Genomic DNA, 15,186 nt, shown 5'->3' on the forward strand with positions numbered 1-15,186 from the left:
AGGGCGGAGGAGTGACGTCAAAGCCTGGCCCATCATCGCTGGATCCATCGCACAGGGTAAGTATGTCCAGGGCTAGACTACTTCTGCTTGAACTTTTTTTAGCTTAGCAGGACTGCACAAGCGATCGCACCCTGCTAAGCTACAATACACTCCCCCATAGACGTGGATATTGATCGCACCCTGCTAAGCTACAATACACTCCCCCATAGGCGTGGACTATTGATCGCACCCTGCTAAGCTACAATACACTCCCCCATAGGCGTGGACTATTGATCGCACCCTGCTAAGCTACAATACACTCCCCCATAGACGTGGACTATTGATCGCATCCCTGCTAAGCTAAAATACACTCCCCCATAGGCGTGAACTATTGATCGCACCCTGCTAAGCTAAAATACACTCCCCCATAGGCGTGGACTATTGATCGCACCCTGCTAAGCTAAAATACACTCCCCCATAGGCGTGGACTATTGATCGCACCCTGCTAAGCTAAAATACACTCCCCCATAGGCGTGGACTATTGATCGCACCCTGCTAAGCTAAAATACACTCCCCATAGGCGTGGACTGTTGATCGCATCCCTGCTAAGCTAAAATACACTCCCCCATAGGCGTGGACTATTGATAGCACCCTGCTAAGCTAAAATACACTCCCCTATAGGCGTGGACTATTGATCGCACCCTGCTAAGCTACAATACACTCCCCCATAGGCGTGGACTATTGATCGCACCCTGCTAAGCTACAATACACTCCCCCATAGGCGTGGACTATTAATCGCACCCTGCTAAGCTAAAATACACTCCCCCATAGGCGTGGACTATTGATCGCACCCTGCTAAGCTACAATACACTCCCCCATAGGCGTGGACTATTGATCGCACCCTGCTAAGCTACAATACACTCCCCCATAGGTGTGGACTATTGATCGCACCCTGCTAAGCTACAATACACTCCCCCATAGGCGTGGACTATTGATCGCACCCTGCTAAGCTACAATACACTCCCCCATAGGCGTGGACTATTGATCGCACCCTGCTAAGCTGCAATACACTCCCCCATAGGCGTGGATTATTGATCGCAGCAGCAGCTAAAAGTTGCTGGCTGCGATCAACCCGGAATGACCACCTATGTACAGAGCACACACCTGGTCTGGGTACACGCTACATTACAAATATATAGAGGGGTGTCCATTTCTGAATGTGTGTGTGTGTGTGTGTGAGGCGTGTGTGTGTGTGAGGCGCGCGTGTGTGTGTGTGAGAGGCATGTGTGTGTTTAAGTGAAAGCGGGGTGTGTGCGTTTTTAAGTTTAGGAGGCATATGTGTGAGTGAAAGAGGCATGTGTGTGTGTAAGTGAAAGGCGTTTGTGTTAAAGTGAAAGCGTTGTGTGTGTGTTTAAGTGAATGAGGTGTTTGTGTGTTTTTTATATATATCGGCACACCGCTGCGCCAAAGCATCTCCATGGAGACCTGCTGGAGGGTGAGGGAGCACAGTAGGTGTACTGTAAAGGTATTCTGATGTCTGTTTTATTGTAATGACTGACTGGGAGTGCCGTCCACTTTTCATGTGTATCTATATTACTATTGGGAAAGGTACCTGAGCACGCTACTACTGTTCACCCTGAGTGCCGGATAGTTAAATGGGGTATGTGTGTGTATATGTAGGGGTGCACCAACATTTATCATGGCTCCGGGCGACTAGGACGAACTTATGCCACTGGCTTCGTCGGCCCTGTGCTGACTGCAGAGCTGCTGAAATCACTGGGAAAATGTCTCCGGTGATTCGCGCATGTGCAATAGAGATGTCCCCGGGAACGCGGTGTGGGTGACATGTTCACGGAGATCTGTACATGCGCAGCAGACTCTGGCACAATGTTAGAGTCTATTGCACCGACAAAGAGCAGGGGGCCCAATCGAAGCCTGCACATGGGCCTCATCCTCTCTTACAGCAAGTTACCTGGATTCAGTCTCCGCCCCTGTTCTTTATCATAATGGGAAGCAACATACGGGATCCCGGCGGTCAGTATACTGATGCCAGGATCCCGAGGAAGGACGCATTGCTGGCGTCAAGATACTGAAGCGGCTCGAGATGCTGGCGTCACATTACTGACAGCCGACATCTTAATCGTCCTCTCAGTGGGATGCACTGCCGTCCTGCTGTGGAGGAGGGTTAGGTTTAGGCTGCAGAAAGGGGGATAGGGTTAGGCTGCAGCGCAGGGAGGGTTAGGGACCGGGGAGGGTTAGGCTGCAGCGCAGGGAGGGTTAGGGACCGGGGAGGGTTAGGCTGCAGCGCAGGGAGGGTTAAGGACCGGGGAGGGAGGGTTAGGGTTAGGCTGCAGCGCAGGGAGGGTTAGGGACCGGGGAGGGTTAGGGTTAGGCTGCAGAGCAGGGAGGGATAGGGACCAGGGAGGGAGGGTTAGGGTTAGGCTGCAGCGCAGAGAGGGTTAGGGACTGGGGAGGGAAGGTTAGGGTTAGGCTGCAGCGCAGGGAGGGTTAGGGACTGGGGAGGGAGGGTTAGGGTTTAGGCTGCAGCGCAGGGAGGGTTAGGGACCGGGGAGGGTTAGGGTTAGGCTGCAGCGCAGGGAGGGTTAGAAACAAGGGAGAGTTAGGCTGCAGCGCAGGAAGGATTAGGGACCGGGGAGGGTTAGGGTTAGGCTGCAGCGCAGGGAGGGTTAGGGACCGGGGAGGGTTAGGCTGCAGCGCAGAGAGGGTTAGGGACTGGGGAGGGAAGGTTAGGGACCGGGGAGGGAGGGTTATGGTTAGGCTGCAGGGAGGGTTAGGGACCGGGGAGGGTTAGGGTTAGGCTGCAGGGAGGGTTAGGGACCGGGGAGGGTTAGGCTGCAGCGCAGAGAGGGTTAGGGACTGGGGAGGGAAGGTTAGGGTTAGGCTGCAGCGCAGGGAGGGTTAGGGACCGGGGAGGGAGGGTTAGGCTGCAGCGCAGGGAGGGTTAGGGACCGGGGAGGGTTAGGGACCGGGGAGGGTTAGGCTGCAGCGCAGAGAGGGTTAGGGACTGGGGAGGGAAGGTTAGGGTTATGCTGCAGCGCAGGGAGGGTTAGGGACCGGGGAGGGAAGGTTAGGGTCATGCTGCAGTGCAGGGAGGGTTAGGGACCGGGGAGGGAAGGTTAGGGTTATGCTGCAGCGCAGGGAGGGTTAGGGTTATGCTGCAGCGCAGGGAGGGTTAGGGACCGGGGAGGGAAGGTTAGGGTTATGCTGCAGCGCAGGGAGGGTTAGGGACTGGGGAGGGAAGGTTAGGGTTATGCTGCAGCGCAGGGAGGGTTAGGGTTAGGATGCAGCGCAGAGAGGGTTAGGGAACGGGAGGGAGGGTTAGGGTTAGGCTGCAGCGCAGAGAGGGTTAGGGACCGGGGAGGGTTAGGCTGCAGCGCAGGGAGGGTTAGGGGCCGGGGAGGGAGGGTTAGGGTTAGGATGCAGCGCAGGGAGGGTTAGGGTTAGGCACATAGAAGGGAGGTTAGGGTTAGGCATCAGGCGGGAAGGGTTAGGCACCACCGGGGAGGGTTAGGGTAGGGGGAAGAGGAGGGTTTGGGGGCTTCCTGGGGGGCTGTCGGGATTCTGATAGACGGGATGCCGCTGTTGGAATTCTAACCGCCGGCATCCCATCAGCAAATCCTAGTGATCCCATTATAACACTCCCGTACCCTGTTTCCTCCCCAGTTGTCTCCTTCGTTTTCTTTATGAAAGCATAACCCGGAAACAGGGCTCACAGAAGTCTGACATATTAATGGGGCACCCATACCGTATCATATGTGGTCTCATAGTTCTACATTTCCTCCTATTCTTCCCTTCATGTCCCCATAAGGTAAAACTGGTGTAGGAATGTAATGTTACTTGTGGACCACCCTTGGGGCCATCTGGGGTCTGAATTATGCGGAAATAATAAGAGGCGTATCTCAATCAAAAGGGTAAGCTCCTGGGAACCAGTCCAGCAACAGCCATGGTTCTGTCAGTCACATGTGCCCCGGCCGGCGGCCCGCACTCTACCTGTGATACTCATGTCAGGAGATACTGGCTTGGACAACATTTCTGTCATGCCTAATCCTGATTTATCAGTCATCCCCCGAGGTATCCCAGTGTCTCAGAAAACCCCTAGTGGTCATGACAGAGGCCGGCTACGCCTACTAACCCGCAAGCTGGTCCTTCAGATCCTCCATATGCTGCTCAGAGCACTCTGAGGCCTCTTTAATGGCGTCTTCCTTCTGAGCCTCCAGCTGGTGGATCTCCTGCATCAGGTCCTCCTTCAGTTTCCCGATCTCAGACTCGTAGGCAGAGATCTGCACCCAGAAACAGCGAGGCAGCCGATCATTTTCCTTATCACTATCCATGTGCAAGAGGATCAGACGGACAATAATCCTTCATCTCACAGCTCTCCATAATGAGCACAACGATAAGTGCACTAACCCCAGGAACTTTCCATGATAAAAGCAGGAGTGTACAAAGCATTTCCCAGGAAACCCGAAACAAAGACCCAGCCCCAGGATCCATCATTGTCTACACAATGGCAGGACTGGAATCTATCCAGTGTAAGAACCACCTGGTAACACCAATCTCCTACCTTAGCCTGCAGGGTGGAGGTCAGGTCTCCGGATCTCCTCAGCTGCTCCTCCAGATGCTGACACTTCTCACCTTGGTGGGAGACTTGGTCCAGCAGCGCCCGGTTTCTCTCCTCAGCGTGTTCTAGGCATTGCAGCAGCCTGGGGGACTCCACCGTTTGGGTCACGTACTTCAGCGATGGGAGAGACAAAAACATTCCTGTTACACGGAGGCCTTACTGCCCAAGTCCCCCCCCTCGTGCAGCCTGGCACTGGAGGCCCACGGGATGGTCACTGATTTTTTTTCAGTCTCAATCAAAAATCAGACTGGTTATGCATTTACTATCCGTGCTCTTTAGAATCCAGCAGTTTAGTAAATACCTGTGTGCCGCTAGGCTGAAATGCCCTGTCTGTATCTTACTGATGGTACAGGGTGTTCCTGCTCTGCACCCCCCAATTTCTCCCCTCCGGCTGCACACCTCTGCTCCTCCTAATCCCTACTACAAAGGGTGAGAATCATCATTCTGCTCCAGGTTCCTGCACTACTATTACCTGGTGTCACCTGTGATTTACACAGAGGAGCTAGCACTCTAATCAGTTCTCTGGTTGTCCCGCATTGAACCCATTGCCCTGACGACTACCCAGCTGTCCTGATCCTAAGTAAGCGGTCAGAAGAAACCAGCCAGTGTCACCAGCAAAGAGGCGCTGCGGCAGCTGTACTAACAGTTGGCAATTTACAATGCAGCTACAGCTCTAGCAGCAACTATTTTCCTACAGCTAATGACAGAGACAGCGGCTGGTGTACCGTGGGCAGGAGAGGTCTAGAATCACAGGAAACTCATAAGAAAAACATGTCAGCCAATCCCGTCACAGGGTAAATAAGAATAATACAGTATTGTACACCTTGGTGAATGTCTGAGTAATATTACTTACCTGGAGTGTCATTTTGTTTGGTACCTGTATGTACATTTATCTGTCACCTGTGTAACTCCACCTGTCATCTCTACCTACTCCTACTACCTGTCACCTGTACTTACTGATACTACCTGTCACCTGTGCGTTTCCTACTACCTACCACCTGTACTTACTGATACTACCTGTCACCTGTACTTACTGATACTACCTGTCACCTGTGCGTTTCCTACTACCTACCACCTGTACTTACTGATACTACCTGTCACCTGTACTTACTGATACTACCTGTCACCTGTGCTTTTCCTACTACCTTCCACCTGTACTTACTGATACTACCTGTCACCTGTGCTTACTGATACTACCTGTCACCTGTACTTACTGATACTACCTGTCACCTGTGCGTTTCCTACTACCTACCACCTGTACTTACTGATACTACCTGTCACCTGTACTTACTGATACTACCTGTCACCTGTGCGTTTCCTACTACCTACCACCTGTACTTACTGATACTACCTGTCACCTGTACTTACTGATACTACCTGTCACCTGTGCTTTTCCTACTACCTTCCACCTGTACTTACTGATACTACCTGTCATCTCTACCTACTCCTACTACCTGTCACCTGTACTTACTGATACTACCTGTCACCTGTACTTACTGATACTACCTGTCACCTGTGCGTTTCCTACTACCTACCACCTGTACTTACTGATACTACCTGTCACCTGTACTTACTGATACTACCTGTCACCTGTGCTTTTCCTACTACCTTCCACCTGTACTTACTGATACTACCTGTCACCTGTACTTACTGATACTACCTGTCACCTGTACTTACTGATACTACCTGTCACCTGTACTTACTGATACTACCTGTCACCTGTGCGTTTCCTACTACCTACCACCTGTACTTACTGATACTACCTGTCACCTGTACTTACTGATACTACCTGTCACCTGTGCTTTTCCTACTACCTTCCACCTGTACTTACTGATACTACCTGTCATCTCTACCTACTCCTACTACCTGTCACCTGTACTTACTGATACTACCTGTCACCTGTGCGTTTCCTACTACCTACCACCTGTACTTACTGATACTACCTGTCACCTGTACTTACTGATACTACCTGTCACCTGTGCGTTTCCTACTACCTGTCACCTGTATTTACTGATACTACCTGTCACCTGTACTTACTGATACTACCGGTCACTTGTGCGTTTCCTACTACCTACCACCTGTACTTACTGATACTACCTGTCACCTGTACTTACTGATACTACCTGTCACCTGTACTTACTGATACTACCTGTCACCTGTGCATTTCCTACTACCTACCACCTGTACTTACTGATACTACCTGTCACCTGTACTTACTGATACTACCGGTCACCTGTGCTTTTCCTACTACCTACCACCTGTACTTACTGATACTATCTGTCACCTGTACTTACTGATACTACCTGTCACCTGTGCTTTTCCTACTACCTACCACCTGTACTTACTGATACTATCTGTCACCTGTGCGTTTCCTACTACCTACCACCTGTACTTACTGATACTACCTGTCACCTGTGCGTTTCCTACTACCTGTCACCTGTACATACTGATACTACCTGTCACCTGTACTTACTGATACTACCTGTCACCTGTACTTACTGAAACTACCTGTCACCTGTGCGTTTCCTACTACCTGTCACCTGTACATGCTGATACTATCTGTCACCTGTGCGTTTCCTACTACCTGTCACCTGTACTTACTGATAATACCTGTCACCTGTACTTACTGATATTACCTGTCACCTGTACTTACTGATACTAGCTGTCACCTGTGCGTTTCCTACTACCTGTCACCTGTGCGTTTCCTACTACCTGTCACCTGTATTTACTGATATTACCTGTCACCTGTGCGTTTCCTACTACCTGTCACCTGTACTTACTGAAACTACCTGTCACCTGTATTTACTGATACTACCTGTCTCCTGTATTTACTGATACTACCTGTCACTTGTGCGTTTCCTACTACCTACCACCTGTACTTACTGATACTACCTGTCACCTGTGCGTTTCCTACTACCTACCACCTGTACTTACTGATACTACCTGTCACCTGTGCGTTTCCTACTACCTGTCACCTGTACTTACTGATACTACCTGTCACCTGTACTTACTGATACTACCTGTCACCTGTACTTACTGATACTAGCTGTCACCTGTGCGTTTCCTACTACCTGTCACCTGTGCGTTTCCTACTACCTGTCACCTGTGCATTTCCTACTACCTGTCACCTGTATTTACTGATACTACCTGTCACCTGTGCGTTTCCTACTACCTGTCACCTGTGCGTTTCCTACTACCTGTCACCTGTGCGTTTCCTACTACCTGTCACCTGTACTTACTGAAACTACATGTCACCTGTATTTACTGATACTACCTGTCACCTGTATTTACTGATACTACCTGTCACTTGTGCGTTTCCTACTACCTACCACCTGTACTTACTGATACTACCTGTCACCTGTACTTACTGATACTACCTGTCACCTGTGCGTTTCCTACTACCTACCACCTGTACTTACTGATACTACCTGTCACCTGTACTTACTGATACTACCTGTCACCTGTGCTTTTCCTACTACCTTCCACCTGTACTTACTGATACTATCTGTCACCTGTACTTACTGATACTACCTGTCACCTGTGCGTTTCCTACTACCTGTCACCTACACATGCTGATACTACCTGTCACCTGTACTTACTGATACTACCTGTCACCTGTACTTACTGATACTACCTGTCACCTGTGCGTTTCCTACTACCTGTCACCTGTACTTACTGATACTACCTGTCACCTGTACTTACTGATACTACCTGTCACCTTTACTTACTGATACTAGCTGTCACCTGTGCGTTTCCTACTACCTGTCACCTGTGCGTTTCCTACTACCTGTCACCTGTGCGTTTCCTACTACCTGTCACCTGTATTTACTGATACTACCTGTCACCTGTGCATTTCCTACTACCTGTCACCTGTACTTACTGATACTACCTGTCACCTGTGCGTTTCCTACTACCTGTCACCTGTACTTACTGAAACTACCTGTCACCTGTATTTACTGATACTACCTGTCACTTGTGCGTTTCCTACTACCTACCACATGTACTTACTGATACTACCTGTCACCTGTACTTACTGATACTATCTGTCACCTGTACTTACTGATACTACCTGTCACCTGTACTTACTGATACTAGCTGTCACCTGTACTTACTGATACTAGCTGTCACCTGTACTTACTGATACTACCTGTCACCTTTACTTACTGATACTAGCTGTCACCTGTGCGTTTCCTACTACCTGTCACCTGTGCGTTTCCTACTACCTGTCACCTGTGCGTTTCCTACTACCTGTCACCTGTATTTACTGATACTACCTGTCACCTGTGCATTTCCTACTACCTGTCACCTGTACTTACTGATACTACCTGTCACCTGTACTTACTGAAACTACCTGTCACCTGTATTTACTGATACTACCTGTCACTTGTGCGTTTCCTACTACCTGTCACTTGTGCGTTTCCTACTACCTACCACATGTACTTACTGAAACTACCTGTCACCTGTATTTACTGATACTACCTGTCACCTGTGCGTTTCCTACTACCTGTCACCTGTACTTACTGAAACTACCTGTCACCTGTATTTACTGATACTACCTGTCACTTGTGCGTTTCCTACTACCTGTCACTTGTGCGTTTCCTACTACCTACCACATGTACTTACTGATACTACCTGTCACCTGTGCGTTTCCTACTACCTGTCACCTGTACTTACTGATACTACCTGTCACCTGTACTTACTGATACTACCTGTCACCTGTGCATTTCCTACTACCTGTCACCTGTACATGCTGATACTACCTGTCACCTGTACTTACTGATACTATCTGTCACCTGTACTTACTGATACTTCCTGTCATCTGTGCGTTTCCTACTACCTGTCACCTGTACTTACTGATACTACCTATCACCTGTGCGTTTCCTACTACCTGTCACCTGTACATACTGATACTACCTGTCACCTGTACGTTTCCTACTACCTGTCACCTGTACATACTGATACTATCTGTCACCTGTACTTACTGATACTACCTGTCACCTGTGCGGTTCCTACTACCTGTCACCTGTACTTACTGATACTAGCTGTCACTTGTGCATTTCCTACTACCTGTCACCTGTACTTACTGATACTACCTGTCACCTGTACTTACTGATAGTACCTGTCACCTGTGCATTTCCTACTACCTACCACCTGTACTTACTGATACTACCTGTCACCTGTACAAACTGATACTATCTGTCACCTGTACTTACTGATACTAGCTGTCACCTGTACTTACTGATACTAGCTGTCACCTGTACTTACTGATACTACCTGTCACCTGTACTTACTGATACTACCTGTCACCTGTGCATTTCCTACTACCTACCACCTGTACTAACTGATACTACCTGTCACCTGTGCGTTTCCTACTACCTGTCACCTGTACTTACTGATACTACCTGTCACCTGTGCGTTTCCTACTACCTATCACCTGTACATACTGATACTATCTGTCACCTGTACTTACTGATACTGTCACCTGTGCGTTTCCTACTACCTACCACCTGTACTTACTGATACTAGCTGTCACCTGTACTTACTGATACTGTCACCTGTACTTACTGATACTACCTGTCACCTGTGCATTACCTACTACCTGTCACCTGTACTTACTGATACTACCTGTCACCTGTGCGTTTCCTACTACCTGTCACTTGTACTTACTGATACTACCTGTCACCTGTACTTACTGATACTACCTGTCACCTGTGCGTTTCCTACTACCTGTTACCTGTACTTACTGATACTACCTGTCACCTGTGCGTTTCCTACTACCTGTCAGCTGTACTTACTGATACTACCTGTCACCTGTGCATTTCCTACTACCTGTCACCTGTACTTACTGATACTACCTGTCACCTGTACTTACTGAAACTACCTGTCACCTGTATTTACTGATACTACCTGTCACTTGTGCGTTTCCTACTACCTGTCACTTGTGCGTTTCCTACTACCTACCACATGTACTTACTGAAACTACCTGTCACCTGTATTTACTGATACTACCTGTCACCTGTGCGTTTCCTACTACCTGTCACCTGTACTTACTGAAACTACCTGTCACCTGTATTTACTGATACTACCTGTCACTTGTGCGTTTCCTACTACCTACCACCTGTACTTACTGATACTACCTGTCACCTGTGCGTTTCCTACTACCTGTCACCAGTACTTACTGATACTACCTGTCATCTCTACCTACTCCTACTACCTGTCACCTGTACTTACTGATACTACCTGTCATCTCTACCTACTCCTACTACCTGTCACCTGTACTTACTGATACTACCTGTCACCTGTGCATTTCCTACTACCTGTCACCTGTACTTACTGATACTACCTGTCACCTGTGCGTTTCCTACTACCTGTCACCTGTACTTACTATTACTACCTGTCACCTGTACTTACTGATACTAACTGTCACTCGTTCCTACCTGTCATCTGCTTCTATACCAACCACAGTACCTGTCAACCGTTGTCACCATTATTATTTATTAATAGTTGCTACTCCAACTTCCTGTCACGCTGCTCACACCAACTACCTGTCACCCATTCCTACTCCAACTACCTGTCACCTAATCCTACTCCAACTACCTGTCACCCATTCCTACTCCAACTACCTGTCACCCATTCCTACTCCAACTACCTGTCATCCTCTCTCACACCAACTGTCACCCATTCCTACATCAACTACCTGTCACCCATTCCTACTCCAACTACCTATCACCCTGCTCACACCAACTACCTGTCACCCATTCCTACTCCAACTACCTGTCACCCGTTCCTACTCCAACTACCTGTCATCCTCTCTCACACCAACTGTCACCCATTCCTACATCAACTACCTGTCACCCATTCCTACTCCAACTACCTATCACCCTGCTCACACCAACTACCTGTCACCCATTCCTACTCCAACTTCCTGTCACCCATTCCTACTCCAACTTCCTGTCACCCATTCCTACTCCAACTTCCTGTCACCCTGCTCACACCAACTACATGTCACCCATTCCTACATCAACTACCTGTCACCCATTCCTACTCCAACTTCCTGTCACCCATTCCTACTCCAACTTCCTGTCACCCATTCCTATTCCAACTTCCTGTCACCCTGCTCACACCAACTACCTGTCACCCATTCCTACTCCAACTTCCTGTCACCCATTCCTATTCCAACTTCCTGTCACCCTGCTCACACCAACTACATGTCACCCATTCCTACTCCAACTTCCTGTCACCCGTTCCTACTCCAACTTCCTGTCACCCTGCTCACACCAACTACATGTCACCCATTCCTACTCCAACTACCGGTCACCCGTTCTCCCACCAATTACATGTCACCTGTTCATAATGCAAATTCCTGTTACTCGTTCCTAATACTGTACCTGTCACCTGTTCTCATACCAACTACATGTCACCCATTCCTACTCCAACTACCTGTCACCTGTTCCTACTGCAACTTCTAGTCACACGTTCCTACTCCAACTTCCTGTCACCCGTTCCTACTCCAACTACATGTCACCCGTTCCTACTCCAACTACATGTCACCCATTCCTACTCCAACTACCGGTCACCCGTTCTCCCACCAATTACATGTCACCTGTTCATAATGCAAATTCCTGTTACTCGTTCCTAATACTGTACCTGTCACCTGTTCTCATACCAACTACATGTCACCCATTCCTACTCCAACTTTCTGTCACCTGTTCTCACACCAACTACCTGTCACCTGTTCCTACTGCAACTTCCTGTCACCCGTTCCTACTGCAACTGCCTGTCACATGTTCCAACTCCAACTTCCAGTCACACGTTCCTACTCCAATTACCTGTCTCCCATTCCTACTTTAACTTCCTGTCACCCATTCCTACTCCTACTTCCTGTCACCCATTCCTACTCCCACTTCGTGTCACCCATTCCTACTCCCACTTCGTGTCACCCATTCCTACTCCCACTTCGTGTCACCCATTCCTACTCCCACTTCGTGTCACCCATTCCTACTCCCACTTCGTGTCACCCATTCCTACTCCCACTTCGTGTCACCCATTCCTACTCCCACTTCCTGTCAAACGTTCTCACACCAACTATATTACACATGTTCCTACTTCAACTATCTGTGACCTTTTCCTACTCAAACTACAAGTCCCCCTTTCTCACACCAACTACCTGTCACCCGTTCTTACTCCAACTTCTTGTCACCCATTCCTAGTACTTGCCACCTGTTCTCACACCAACTATCTGACACCTATTACTACTCCAATTACCTGTCACCTGTTCTTACTCCAACTACCTATCACCCATTCTCACACCAACTATCTGATACCTCTTACTACTCTAACTCCCTGTCACCCGTTCCTACTCCAACTACCTGTCACCCATTGTCATACCAGCAAGGCCAGTCAGATGCTTGGTGCATTGGGAGAGGAATCAGCAGCAGAGAAAAGTAATAATGTCACTGTATAGGTCATTGATGCGGCCTCATTTAAAATACTGTGTCCAGTTCTGGAGGCCATATCTTCAGAAGAATATTACTACATTAGAGAGTGTACAAAGAAGGGCAACTAACATGGCCGACATCACACAACTTACTGAGAAAGACTAAGAAATCTCAATATGTATAGTGTGGGGCAGAGATGGGAAAGGGGGGACATGATAGAGACTATCACATATATAAAGGGTTTTAACAAAGTCCAGGAGGGAAACATTCTCCAAATGAATAGAAGTAATAGGACACGAGGACATGCACTGAGACTGGAGGGGGGAGGTTCAGGGGAAATTTGAGGAAACATTACTTCACAGAAAGGGTAGTGGATAAGTGGAATAGCCTCCCATCAGAGGTGGTAGAGGCTAAGACAGTAGAGCAATGTTAACATGCATGGGATAGACATAAGGATATCCTTACACAGAAATAAGGATCTAATAAGGTTTGAGGTAAAAATATGGTAAAAAAAAGGGTCAGACTAGATGGGCCAAGTGGTTCTTATCTGCCGACAAATTCTATGTTTCTCTGACGTCCTAGTGGATGCTGGGAACTCCGTAAGGACCATGGGGAATAGCGGCTCCGCAGGAGACTGGGCACAAAAAGTAAAAGCTTTAGACTAGCTGGTGTGCACTGGCTCCTCCCCCTATGACCCTCCTCCAAGCCTCAGTTAGATTTTTGTGCCCGAACGAGAAGGTTGCAAGCTAGGTGGCTCTCCTGAGCTGCTTAGAAGTAAAAGTTTAAATAGTTTTTTTATTTTCAGTGAGTCCTGCTGGCAACAGGCTCACTGCATCGTGGGACTAAGGGGAGAAGAAGCGAACTCACCTGACTGCAGAGTGGATTGGGCTTCTTGGCTACTGGACATTAGCTCCAGAGGGACGATCACAGGTTCAGCCTGGATGGGTCCCGGAGCCGCGCCGCCGGCCCCCTTACAGAGCCAGAAGAGCGAAGAGGTCCGGAGAAAGCGGCGGCAGAAGATGTTCCTGTCTTCAAATAAGGTAGCGCACAGCACTGCAGCTGTGCGCCATTGCTCTCAGCACACTTCACACTCCGGTCACTGAGGGTGCAGGGCGCTGGGGGGGAGCGCCCTGAGACGCAATAAAAATGATATAAAAACCTTATATGGCTAAATAAAATGCATCACATATAGCTCCTGGGCTATATGGATGCATTTATCCCCTGCCAGTTTCCTGAAAAAAGCGGGAGAAAAGGCCGCCGTGAAGGGGGCGGAGCCTTTCTCCTCAGCACACAAGCGCCATTTTCTTTCACAGCTCCGCTGGAAGGACGGCTCCCTGACTCTCCCCTGCAGTCCTGCACTACAGAAACAGGGTAAAACAGAGAGGGGGGCACTATTGGCAGCTAATATATAAATACAGCAGCTATAACAGGGAGTAACACTTATATAAGGTTATCCCTGTATATATATAGCGCTCTGGTGTGTGCTGGCAAACTCTCCCTCTGTCTCCCCAAAGGGCTAGCGGGGTCCTGTCCTCTATCAGAGCATTCCCGGTGTGTGTGCTGGGTGTCGGTACGATTGTGTCGACATGTATGAGGAGGAAAATGATGTGGAAGCAGAGCAATTGCCTGTGTTAGTGATGTCACCCCCTAGGGAGTCGACACCTGACTGGATGGTAGTAATTAAAGAATTACGTGACAATGTCAGCACTTTGCAAAAAACTGTTGACGACATGAGACAGCCGACAAATCAATTAGTGCCTGTTCAGGCGTCTCAGACACCGTCAGGGGCGCTAAAACGCCCGTTACCTCAGATGGTCGACACAGACCCTGACACGGATACTGAATCCAGTGTCGACGGTGACGAGACAAACGTAATGTCCAGTAGGGCCACACGTTACATGATCACGGCAATGAAGGAGGCATTGCACATTTCTGACACTACAAGTACCACAAAAAAGGGTATTATGTGGGGTGTGAAAAAACTACCAGTGGTTTTTCCTGAGTCAGATGAATTAAATGAGGTGTGTGATAAAGCGTGGGTTTCCCCCGATAAAAAACTGCTGATTTCTAATAAATTATTGGCACTATACCCTTTCCCGCCAGAGGTTAGGGCACGTTGGGAAACACCCC

The 15,186-nt window shown here is 48.8% G+C and overlaps 1 protein-coding gene across 1 annotated transcript in view; it reads right to left on the minus strand.

Annotated features, from left to right (window-relative positions):
• LOC134927077 (kinesin-like protein KIFC3) overlaps positions 1-15,186 on the minus strand; it is a 280,022-nt gene that overhangs the window by 128,026 nt on the left and 136,810 nt on the right. The window contains exons 9-10 of the mRNA XM_063921075.1: positions 4,562-4,729; positions 4,133-4,280 (exon numbers count right to left, since the gene is read on the minus strand). Of these exons, the coding sequence (XP_063777145.1) occupies positions 4,133-4,280; positions 4,562-4,729 (316 nt within the window). The remainder of the gene's footprint in view (positions 1-4,132; positions 4,281-4,561; positions 4,730-15,186) is intronic.

The sequence above is a fragment of the Pseudophryne corroboree genome, chromosome 5 (assembly GCF_028390025.1).
Source record: "Pseudophryne corroboree isolate aPseCor3 chromosome 5, aPseCor3.hap2, whole genome shotgun sequence".
Lineage (NCBI taxonomy): Eukaryota > Metazoa > Chordata > Amphibia > Anura > Myobatrachidae > Pseudophryne > Pseudophryne corroboree.